We start from the raw sequence: 12,599 nt of genomic DNA, 5'->3' as shown, positions 1-12,599 counted from the left end.
CTATTGTTTTGTTAAATTTCTTAAATTCCTACATTTTCAGAAAACAGATTACTAAACCAAAATATAGAATACACCAATACAAATACTAGAGCCAATGGACCAAATTATCAAGATGATGATTATAGTTCTAAACTCTCATCACGAATCGAATAAGAAATTCCAACTACAATTGAAGCAATTAGGTTTTTGACACCATAATTTTTTTTTTATAAAATTGATTTCGAAATAAATGAAATTAACTATTGCGATAAAAAAATAAGAGTAATTAAACTTATCTTTCAAATGGCTTTCAATGACGAAATCTTCAAATTATTTTGCTGCAACTGAATCTGATTATCTATCTCCTCCATTTTGTATTAATCTACAAGAAAATTGTCCGATGATGACACTATAGGGTTTCCGAGTTGAATCGATTTGATTAACGTATTAGGTGTTGAATTTTTATCGAGACAAAGATTAAATTTTAGGATCTGTTTCTCTGAGAGAAGAAAAAAATGCGAACAATCGTTCAGAAACTGAATAGAACTAAAAAGATTAAAATGTTTGATGGGTATTTTTGTCACGAAGAAAAAACGGTTTGGACTAACTCGTCCAAAAAAAGGACCAACTCGTTTCAATTTATGTAAATTTGGACCTCCTAATACTAGTCCTGAGAGGACATGACTAGATTGTCTAAAGCCCAACTAATTTGGGATTAAACGTCAATTTCTACAAACTTATGACAGCCCACATCCAACCCTTTGTGTGAATAACACCTACAAAGGCTACAAGTTTAATTATGGACTACTTGATGAGCGGTAGGATAAGCATTGTATCGGCGATATGATATCTTGGTGATATTAGCCGTATCGACCGTATCGGCCGATATATCGGGGATATTTCGTGATCCTATTTTTCTTGATGAGCATGATGAAAATGATGAATGGTTGGATCCACAGAACTTGGAAGACTTGGCGGTAAAAGGTGATAATGTAACTTTGGATGATTTGCAAGATATTCTTGGTAAAGAAAGTCGGCCAGTTGGTAGTAGAGGTGCATGTAGCTCTCGAAGTAAGTCTACTTACCCAACCGACTCTGAGTATGATGGATATGATACTGATCAATTGATGCTAGACACAGATTATGGACTACTTGATGGAGCTAATGGAGTTACTGAAGATGATGATATCAATAGTGGCTCGTATGATTTTGAATAAGACTGTAATATCTTTGTTTAATTACCATTTTAGGTAGTAAACTTTAAAGTTGTTGAAGTTACTCTCATGTTTTTGGTTTGAACTTTTAACTTGTTTAATTACCATTTTAGGCAGTAAACTTTTAAGTTGTTGAAGTTACTCTCCTGTTTCTAGTTAAAACTTGTTTATTTATCATTTTAGTTAGTGAACTTTAAAGTTATTGAAGTTACTCTTGTGTTTTTTGATAAAATTGATGGTAACTATAAATATCCCCGATATAAAGTCGTACCAGTATATCGGTCCTGGCCGAGATAAACCGATATCCGATATTAACCACATTCGCTACAAACCAGTGTTACCAGTCCGGGTATTCGTAATATAACCGACCCGATTTATGCCCTAGTTCCCGCAAAGTCAAAGAGTTTTCTCAGGTTTTAGGATCCCATTAAAAATCTTCGAAGTTGAGAGAGAAAACTGAAAACGGGAGAGAAGTTGTCTGCAAATAAACAAAGCTTCAGTTTTCAAGGATTCTGAGTATGAAACCTAAGAAACAGCCTGTTAATCCAAACTGGCTTCAGCTACAAGAAGTAAATCGCCACCACTTTCTCCCTCTCTTTCTTTCTCTATATAGCTTTCTGTTTGTTTGACTGATATTTGTTTGTTTTATCTCGCAGAAACTTAAAAGTCAGGTTCCTAGGGCACCAAAACCATCTGTCGGTTCACAAAATGAATTCAAAAGAAGTGTTTTAGGTAATAGATTAATGGAAGAAATTACCCCAAAATGTGTTCTTTTGTTCCTTCTTTCTTTAGTTACTAAATAGTTTCTCCTGTTTATCTTTTCGATTAGGGAAACGCAAAGAAAGATATGATTCTGATGATGATGATGAAGAAGAAGAGAGTGATGATGATTCTCCGGCATCTATTTTAATTCCAACCAACTCAGATTGCAGGTATTTGTCTTCTTCTTAATTTAAGCTGAAAGAAATTCAGCTATGTTGCAGTCTTGGAGTTTAAAAATTGACCTGCTTTGACAGCTTAACGAATGAAATTGCTATGGATTGTGAAATGGTTGGTGTCGGCTCTCAGGGAAACAAAAGTGCTCTAGGACGTGTTACCCTGGTACTTAACTCATGTTGTTTTGTTTCTGTAACTTCAGTTTTTCGGAGTAGAAATTATCTTAGGGTTCTCCATTTGCACTAGGATGTACATTATGTTTTTATCTTGAAATTATCATCTCATTATCGTTCAGTTTATAGTGCCTTCCATGAGAAAATGTAATTATACTTGTATTCATTAACATAAACTATGGTTGCTTAAAGTTGTAACTGTCAATTATTTAGAAGTTATCTGGTCAATATTCTCGTAAAGATTTTTGTCATGTTGAACCTAGATGCTATAGCTAGATAGGTTCAACTAACTACCAAGGACGAAGTTTACTACTTTTTGTCATGTTGCATCCACCACCTACTGATGTATATAGTTTGTGTCATGATATTTCTCTCTGCATCACCATGTGCATATCAGAAAGGATAGCAAACTAGATAGATTCCATTCTTTGTTAAGACAAGTCTGGGGAAATAATTGAAGAAGTGTCCGATTGCAAATAAATGAACTTGCTTCACTATTGTTATGTGGCTGTAAACACTTAGACGTGCCCATGTTTTGGTGATCTTGGAAGCAGTTGCCTCACTTTTGCTGATTTGCTTGTCACACATATGGAGCAATAAAACGTGAAATCCTTGGAGTCTAGCAGGCACCCTGAGAAAGAAAATACATAAAATTTGAAACATGCTGAAGGTTGAAAGCGTTTCGTCTTTGTGGTAAATTTTCATTGCAGGTGAATACATGGGGGAATGTAATATACGATGAGTTTGTACGCCCAGTGGAGCGTGTTGTAGACTTTCGTACTGAAGTTAGTGGAATCAGACCCCGTGATATGAGGAAAGGTTGGTGTCCCACTAGCCCCTCTTGTATTCTTAGAATCTAATTTTTGGAGGTTGTCTGATTGATAAATATTTTGCAGCAAAGGACTTTCAGGATGTTCAAATGAAAGTGGTGGAGCTGATCAATGGACGGATTCTTGTGGGCCATGCCTTGCACAATGATCTTAAGGTTGGAAAATTGTTTCCTCCATTTTTTATTTTGATTTGTTGATTTAAATGGGTGGTGATTTAAACTGGGGTTCGTTTGGTTTTGGATCAACAGGCATTGCTGTTAAGTCATCCAAAAAAGGATATCCGGGACACCTCAGAATATCGACCTTTTTTGAAGTATGGTTACCTCTTGGTTTTGGAATCAGGTTTCGCTGCTCTTGTAGTTATATGCTTCACTTCAGTGACTATTCTGTTAACAATGTATCTATGATGAATCAGGGAGGGCCGTAAGAGGGCACTTCGAGTTCTTGCAGATGAATTTCTCGGTGTAAAGATCCAAGATGGAGAGCACTGCCCTGTAAGATCTTCAATTAACTATTATTATAGTTTTCAATTGTGACAGCTATATTTGATTGAACGGAGTATTTTTATTTCCTATTTATTGTTGAATATAAAGCTGTCAAACTCCTAACTTACAGATCACGTGTTGTTTCAGATTGAAGATGCCCGAGCTGCCATGCTATTATACCAGAGAAACAAAAGGGTATGGGAAAAGAGTATTAAAGATCACTTCAAGTTCAATGTAAAGCGGAAGAAATTTAACCGGAAAAGGAAGCCATGATGTGGAGCAGTAGCAAATGCTGATGCCAATTGAACTGTTTCTGCTCTGGAACTTTCTCAAGTGAGTCATCAACCGTCCTGATGGCACTAGAGCTGGCAGTGTCATCTATCAGTGAATTTTCCTTGAAGACACATTTACATGATCAGCGGAAGAAAAGGATCAATCATGATTGTGGTTATCTTCTCCCAGAGTGTGCCAAACATGATATTCCCTACTGTGAAAATTTTGAATTCAATTTAATGCTCGTTGCGCTGAGGGGGGTCACCAACTACACATTGTATCATTAGGCAGCTCTGCAGATTATATCATTAGGCAGCTCTGCAGATTATATCATTAGGCAGCTCTGCACATTGTATTGTTAGGCAGCTCTGCAGTCAATTGGATTATCATTGATGAATTAAGTATGCTGTGCACCGTTTTTGAAAGAAACTCCATAAATACACGGCAAAAGTTAATCGTTGATTTCAGATGAAAACAGGATCACGGAATTCGGAAGAATGTATTACGGTATTGTATTGATATACCTACATAAGATCTTAGAAAGCAGAATGCTATACATCTGTTTCATGCAAGACAAAAAGAAGGTTTTTCCTTTCTGAACTAAACCTGTTGAACTTCTCCCAGTTCTCATTTAATTTGAACACACAATTCTATATTTTTTTGGGTTTTAAATGAATGATTTTTTAGGGATCATGGTTTTTTTGAGGGGACCATGGTTTTATTAGGCCACCTTCCCTATAGTGATAAGGGGTGTCCTAAAATGTTGAAATGACTAACCTATTCTTAACCTAATTTAATTTAAAACCAACCTAATAACCACCTATATGTATAACCACCACCTCCTCCCACCACCACCGTCCACCACCACCGATTACCATCACCACCACCTCCGATTATCACCACCACCAACCACCGATTACCACCACCACCGCCCACCAACGCCGATTACCACCACCACCACCTCCGATCATCACCACCACCAACCACCGATTACCACCACCACCTCCTCCCACCACCACCACCACCGCCTATTTAAGAAATGTAACAACATCAATGCAATCGCAATTAAGTTCTGGTACATGATAATTTTATCGAGTATAAAAGACGCCAGCCGCTGCTGCCATGGGACCACTCCGGAGGTATTTTCCAACAAATCCTTCACTTTAATTTAATTTTGATTGCTTCAATCGAATAGAAATCATCAAAATAGGGTTTTAGTAGGAGTTACAGAGCCATGTTCGGTTAGGCCGATTTTCCAAAAAACCCTAGTTTACGAACCGAACTTCTTGAAAATGAAGAACACTAAGAACAGTTCGGTTCTATTGGATTTAAAACTAAGTCACCGAACTCTCTGTTCTGTTGTTTCGCAAAAAATTTTAAAACTACAAAGTAACCGAACTCCACCCTTAGAACCGAAAAAAAAACAAATCCAGTCTAACCGAACTGTGTTGTTGTGGCCAGTATCTTGAGTTCCAAAATAACCGAACTTAGCCAATAGAGTTCGGTTTTTTCGCAAAAAAATTTAAAACTACAAAGTAACCGAACTTAGACAATAAAGTTCGGTTGATTCGCAAAAAATACTTTTAACCGAACTCCTTGTATTAGAACAACATAAGTCCATAAGTTCGGTTCCTTTGCAAAATAAGGATATCACCGAACTTTAGTTTACGAAAATAATGAGAAGTCCACAAGTTCGGTTCGTTCGCAAAAATGTTAAGTTTTCTTTGTAACCGAACTCTACCTTTGAAACTTCGTAACCGAACTCTACCTAATTCTCCAAGAAATAAATTTCGTAGTAACCGAACGTTTGCCTAATTGCATATATGCATATATAAGCCCAGTTCGGTTGATTCGCAAAATATGTTGAAGTTTGCGAACCAACCGAACTTCTAACACTAGGTTACTTTTAACCTGCGGTTCGGTTGGGAACTTGGTTGCGTTGAAGTTTGCGAACTAACCGAACACACAAGATGTACCCAAATAAATTGTTAAGTTCAAAGTTCGGTTACTTACCATTTTATCCTAGGTAACCGAACATTACACTGTACGACCAAAACCTCCATTAACGAGCGAGTTCGGTAACCTACGTGTTTGGAAAACGTAACCAAATTACACTTTCAGGTGTGTTCGGTTACATGTTCTTGACATATGGTAACCGAACTGACCCAAATCTACATAAAATTTTTCATTTTTTTTGAAAGTTTGGAGCAATTCAACCAACATTATCTAAGTTTGAAGCACACCTGGGTACCCAAATACCCTTCCTCCGGTTGTGGTTGGTAAAATCCATCGTTTTTCATGTTTTCCTTCTTCATCTTCTCTAACTTTACTCTCTCAATAATTCTACTTCTTAAAAAATAAAAACCATCTGATTTTTTAATTTCACTAATTATCTTTAACTTAATCATCTCACTAATCATTACACTAACTATTATTAACACTAACTAATCATCATCCAAAATTAATCAGGAGGGTAATTTAGGTATTGATATAAATATCCAGATAAGGGGTGACCTAGATTTACTTCTAATTTCTTTACCCAAAATAAAACCATGGTCCCCCAAAAAAACCATGGTCCCCAAAAAATCGTTCTTTTAAATGTACTGCAAGAAAAACGTATAGGCCTGCTGAGTGTTGACCATCTCTTGCTAAGACATCAAGATCTTATGGTTCCACGGAGAGCTGGAACACAGTTACTCCAGGCTCTGGATTAGCCTAGAAGTGCTTAATCCTCCTATATTCGACATATCTACTAGTCCATTATAACAAAGTTTAATGCGAATTAGAGATATCGAGGAGCCAAAAAAAAATGGAGTTGTGTGCTTTTCAATCTATCCTCTTTGAACGATCAAAAAAAAAAAAAACTATCGAGTTGGATTCATTCAAAAAGTACCGTTCAGGCTTTCACCCAAGTCTAACATAGTAACACTGTTGGGATATATGTTTTAAAATAATTATTTTGTACATTTATATCAAAAATTCAAGCTTGGCCTAGTGGTTAAGCATTTTGGGCCCGGAGGGATAGGTCTCAGGATCGAATCCCCCCCCCTACTGATGGGTGTATATATATAAATAATATATATAACATTAGTCCGGGAGCGGGGCCTTGGGGGTCTTGGGAGGTCTCTTGAATTTGGAAAGTAGTTTTTGCTCCTTTTAAAAATTTTTTTTGCAAAACGTTTTCACAAGTTTTAATTACAGATTAAATAGTATTTATTCTGGCATAAATTACTTGACCGTTTTTGGACTGTTACACAGGATTTTATGGAGACAATTAAAACCAAAATTTATTCCCATTAATTTTGTCTTAATTGCGAAGGCTATAATAAGCCAGTTTTGAGAAACAGAAAAGTAAGAGTTTTCCATATACTGTTTTTGTGAATCAAGAGACCAAGTTTTTTCTGAGCAAGATTAAAAGAATGAAAGTGATCGATTTCTCACTGTGTGCGTGAGAGATCGACGAGAGTATTTCTCGGCTGTTTTATCCTGGGGACGTTGTGACAAAGAAAGACTGCTTGCACAAAACTCAAGGCAGAGCCACGAAACGTCTTAAAGAGAGAGAACTGGTCGTGACTTAGCCGCAATCCAGTTTTTTTGTTTAACCTTTGCTTTGCAGGAGTGAAATCAACAATAGTTCTAACAATTTTAAGACGTGTCTTTCTGCCATGGAATCTGAAAAGAAAACCGTTGCTGATATCAACAAGCCGTTCAAGTTTGAAGGACTTCATTTCAGAAGATGGAAGCTAAAGTTGTTTTTCTATCTCAAACTGATGAAGTTTCACATGATGGTGGACTCCATCAAACCAGCTAATCCACAAGATGCAGAAGCTGCGAAAAAAGCAACTCCAGCCGCAACAATTGCAACTCCTCAACCAACTGAAGAGCCTGTTGAGACCCAAACTGCTGAAGAAAAACAAAAAGCCTATGAAAAATGGATTGATAATGACTTTGATTGCAATAACTATATTTTGAATGCTTTGTCTGACGATTTATACGAATATTACTCTACATTTGATACTGCTAAAGATGTGTGGGATGCCTTACAGAAGAAATACGATACTGAAGAAGCCGGATCGAAGAAATATGCTGTAAGCCGCTACCTGAGATATCAAATGGTGGATGAAAAATCAGTCATTGATCAGGCTCATGAACTTCAGAAAATAGCTCATGAAATTATGACGGAAGGTATGAAAACTGATGAACAATTTCAAGTATCTGTATTGATTGATAAATTACCCCCATCTTGGAAAGATTTTCGTAATACTTTGCGTCATAAAACTGAGGAGTTTTCTCTTGAAAGTTTGATTTCTAAGCTCAGGGTTGAAGAGGAAGCACGGACACAAGACATAAAAGAAGAGATTCTTATCGTTTCCAACAATAAGAATCAGACTCAACCGAGTTTGAAACCTAAGAAAAAACCAATGAAACCTGACCAGAACCAAAGGAAAGGAAAACCTAATCAAAACAAGAACCCACACCCATCCAAGAGATTTCAGAATTCTGATTCTGAGTTCCTTTGTTAAGCCTGTGGTAAACCAAACCACGTGGCTAGGGATTGCAGAAATAACAAAGGAAAGAATAACGCACAAGCTAATGCTGCTGAAAGCGTTATAATTGCCATGGTTTCTGATCCAGAGATTCACATGGTTGGTGGAACCGATGGGTGGTGGATACACAGTAGTGCTTCGCGCCATTGTTGTTTTGATAGGTCCCTATTTAAGAGCTATGCAGAAATCAAGGATAAGAAAGTGTTGTTGGGAGACTCCCATACCACTAATGTGAAAGGTTCTGGTACGGTAGAACTGAAGTTTACTTCTGGGAAGACAATTATGCTAAAAGATGTCCTCCACACTCCAGAAATGAGAAAGAAACTTGTTTCCGACTATCTTCTCAACAAGGATGGGTTGTATCAAACTATTGGATCTGATGCTTACACAATTACTAAAAACAGAGTGTTTGTAGGAAAGGGTTATGCTGCTGATGGAATGTTTAAGCTTAATGTTTAAATGAATAAAATTACATCTTCTTCTTATATGGTGTGTACTTTTAATGTTTGGCATGCTAGACTTTGTCATGTGAACAGTAGATCATTAGATACCATGATCAAGCAAGGTCTTATTCCAAAACTTTCCATGCATGATTTTGAAAAATGTGAATCTTGTAGTCAAGCAAAAATAACCAAGAGTTCCCATAAATCTGTTGTTAGAGAATCTGAGCCTTTAGAGTTAGTGCATTCTGATTTGTGTGAATATGAAGGTATATTAACCAGAAATGGAAAAAGATATGTGATGACCATCTTCTTTGATCTATTTATTAAGCTTCTGTTATAGGGCTTTATTGATGATTATTCTAATTATACCTATGTTTACTTGCTAAGTCATAAGAATGAAGCTATTGAAAAATTCAAGGTTTTTATTGCTGAAGTTGAAAATCAATTTGGTAGGAAAATTAAGAGATTTCGTAGTGATAGAGGAACTGAATATGATTCTAAACCATTCACTGAAATTTATGAATCTTCTGGAATTATACATGAAAAAACTGCTCCTTATAACCCTGAAATGAATGGAAAAGCTGAAAGAAAGAATCGTACTTTTACTACTCTTGTGACTGCATGTTTGTTGAGTTCTGGTGCTGCCCCTCATTGGTGGGGAGAAATTTTGTTGACTGTTTGTTATGTTTTGAATCGTGTTACAGATTCAGAAACTAAAATTTCACCATATGAACTTTGGAAAAACAGAAAACCAAATGTATCTTATTTTAAAGTATGGGGTTGTTTGTCTTATGTTCGTATTCCTGATCCTAAAAGGTCAAAACTAGCTAGTAAAGCTTATGAATGTGTTTTTGTTGGGTATGCTCAAAACAGTAAAGCTTATAGATTTTTTGATCTTAATAATAAAGTTATTATTGAATCTATTGATGCTGATTTATTTGAAGATAGATTTCCTTTTAAATCTAGAAATAGTGGGGGTTCTCTACCTAGTACGAGTTCTGAACTTAGAATAGAAGAACATAGAACTGCAGAAACTAGAGACGCTGAAATTGAACCTAGGCGTAACAAAAGGGATAGGATTGCGACAGATTATGGTTCTGACTTTGAAGTCTATACCGTAGAGGAAGACCCTTCTAGTCTTCAAGAGGCACTTAATTCTCCTGAATCCGGTTTTTGGCAAGAAGCCATAGATAATGAAATGGACTCCCATAATCTTAATGGAACTTGGCACCTAGCAGATTTACCCCCTGGTTGCAAAGCAATAGGTTGTAAATGGGTACTTAAAAGGAAGTTGAACCCTGATGGTACAGTAGACAAACACAAAGCTAGGTTGGTAGCTAAAGGATATAGACAAAGAGAAGATGTAGATTTCTTTGATACTTATTCTCCTGTTACAAGATTGACTTCTATTCGTGTTTTGATTGCTGTTGCTGCTGTGCATAATCTTGTTGTTCATCAAATGGATGTTAAAACAACTTTTTTGAATGGTGAATTAGAAGAAGAAATTTACATGGAACAACCTGAAGGTTTTGTTGTTCCTGGTCAAGAACATAAAGTGTGTAAGTTAGATAAGTCACTGTATGGTCTGAAACAAGCTCCTAAGCAATGACATGAAAAATTTGATAACTTGATGACTTCACATGGTTTCAGAATTAATGAAAGTGACAAATGCATATACTATAAGTTTGAAAATAATACATGCATCATGATTTGTTTGTATGTGGATGATTTGCTGATTTTTGGTTCAAACTTGTTTGTGGTTGAAGAAACTAAGAATATGCTTAAGTCTAACTTTGAAATGAAGGATTTGGGTGAATCTAGTGTAATTCTGGGAATTAAGATTACTAGAACTAATGATGGCATTTCTTTGGACCAGTCTCATTATATTGAAAAGATTTTAAAGAAGTACAACTATTTTGATTGTAAACCTGTGAGTACTCCTTTTGATGCTAGTGTTAAACTGTTTAAGAATACTGGTGATAGCATTAGACAATCTGAATATGTTAGTATAATTGGTAGTCTTCGTTATGCAACTGATTGTACCAGACCAGGCATTGCATATGCAGTGGGGTTTTTATGCAGGTTTACCAGTTGTCTTGGTTTGGAACATTGGAATGCAGTTGAGAGGGTTATGCGGTATCTTAAAAAGACCGTTAACCTAGGATTACACTATAAGAGATTTCCTGCAGTCCTTGAAGGATACAGTGATGCTGATTGGAACTCTCTTTCAGATGGCTCCAAGTCCACTGGTGGATATTTGTTTAATATTGCCGGTGGCGCTGTGTCTTGGAAGTCAAAAAAACAGACAATTCTGGCTCAATCTACGATGGAGTCTGAATTGATAGCACTAGCAGCAGCTAGTGAAGAAGCAGGATGGTTGAGAAACTTGCTTTCTCAAATTCCTGTACGTGATAGACCGGTACCAGCTATTATGATCCATTGTGATAATGAAGCGACAATTGCAAAAGTATAGAACTGTTTTTATAACGGTAAGAATCGACAAATGCGTCGAAAGCACAACACAGTTAGGGAGTTTCTCACAACTAGTGCTGTACGTATGGACCATGTTAGGTCGGAAGAGAACTTAGCTGATCATTTGACGAAAGGATTAGCTAGGGAAAAGGTATTATATACCTCTAAAGGCATGAGACTTTTTCCCACTAGAAGTTGAGTCATTTTGTGATGGATACCCACCTAGAAATAGGTTCAAAGGGAATAACGATTCACAAATGATATGGAGATATAATCATGCATCTTTCCCATGGAATGATATCCTGAAGCGGGTTAAGGTTGAGTTCTTTAACTCTTAATGAAGTCTATAGCTCTGTATAGAGTGGGGTACCAAGCTACAAGAGTACTTTTGATAGACTCACCTATGTGAATGAGAAAGTGTGGCCGCTTTCTATGAGAACATGGGCAGTTCTCTAGAACATTCATTGAAACTGGGATAGACACAAGGCCGTAATGTGCTGGAATTTAGGACTTTACTCTTAGTATAGTTGTGTGTGTATTATGTAATTCGTTCTCTCCATAGAGTTCAAAGACATATGTTCACTCTGTGTAAGAGATCGGAGAATTTAATACTATGTAAAGGTTCAAAACCGAAAGGTACGTTTGCTTATGCACATAACTATACGGATCTTGCTCAATGATTTTAAAAAATATAAGTGGGGGATTGTTGGGATATATGTTTTACAATAATTATTTTGTACATTTATATCAACAATTCGAGCTTGGCATAGTGGTTAAGCATTTTGGGCCCGGAGGGATAGGTCTCAGGATCGAATCCCTCCCCCTACTGATGGGTGTATATATATAAATAATATATATAACATTAGTCCGGGAGCGGGGCCTTGGGGGTCTTGGGAGGTCTCTTGAATTTGGAAAGTAGTTTTTGCTCCTTTTAAAAAGTTTTTTTTCAAAACGTTTTCACAAGTTTTAATTACAGATTAAATAGTATTTATTCTGACATAAATTACTTGACCGTTTTTGGACTGTTACACATGATTTTATGGAGACAATTAAAACCAAAATTTATTCCCATTAATTTTGTCTTAATTGCGAAGGTTATAATAAGCCAGTTTTGAGAAACAAAAAAGTAAGAGTTTTCCATATACCGTTTTTGTGAATCAAGAGACCAAGTTTTTCTGAGCAAGATTAAAAGAGTGAAAGTGATCGATTTCTCACTGTGTGCGTGAGAGATCGACGAGAGTTTTTCT

The 12,599-nt window shown here is 36.4% G+C and overlaps 1 protein-coding gene across 1 annotated transcript; it reads left to right on the top strand.

The window, feature by feature from the left end:
- The first annotated feature begins 1,601 nt into the window (after positions 1-1,601).
- On the top strand, positions 1,602-4,354 carry LOC113307818 (RNA exonuclease 4-like). Its single transcript, XM_026556276.1, has 9 exons — positions 1,602-1,762; positions 1,850-1,925; positions 2,023-2,125; positions 2,210-2,294; positions 3,013-3,121; positions 3,199-3,287; positions 3,381-3,445; positions 3,548-3,626; positions 3,765-4,354. The coding sequence occupies exons 1-9, from the start codon at positions 1,712-1,714 to the stop codon at positions 3,888-3,890; spliced, it is 783 nt and encodes a 260-aa protein (XP_026412061.1). The 5' UTR covers positions 1,602-1,711; the 3' UTR covers positions 3,891-4,354.
- Positions 4,355-12,599: the final 8,245 nt, after the last annotated feature.

The sequence above is a fragment of the Papaver somniferum genome, chromosome 1 (assembly GCF_003573695.1).
Source record: "Papaver somniferum cultivar HN1 chromosome 1, ASM357369v1, whole genome shotgun sequence".
In the NCBI taxonomy this organism is placed as follows: Eukaryota; Viridiplantae; Streptophyta; class Magnoliopsida; order Ranunculales; family Papaveraceae; genus Papaver; species Papaver somniferum.
This window is presented reverse-complemented; position numbering and strand designations above follow the sequence as displayed.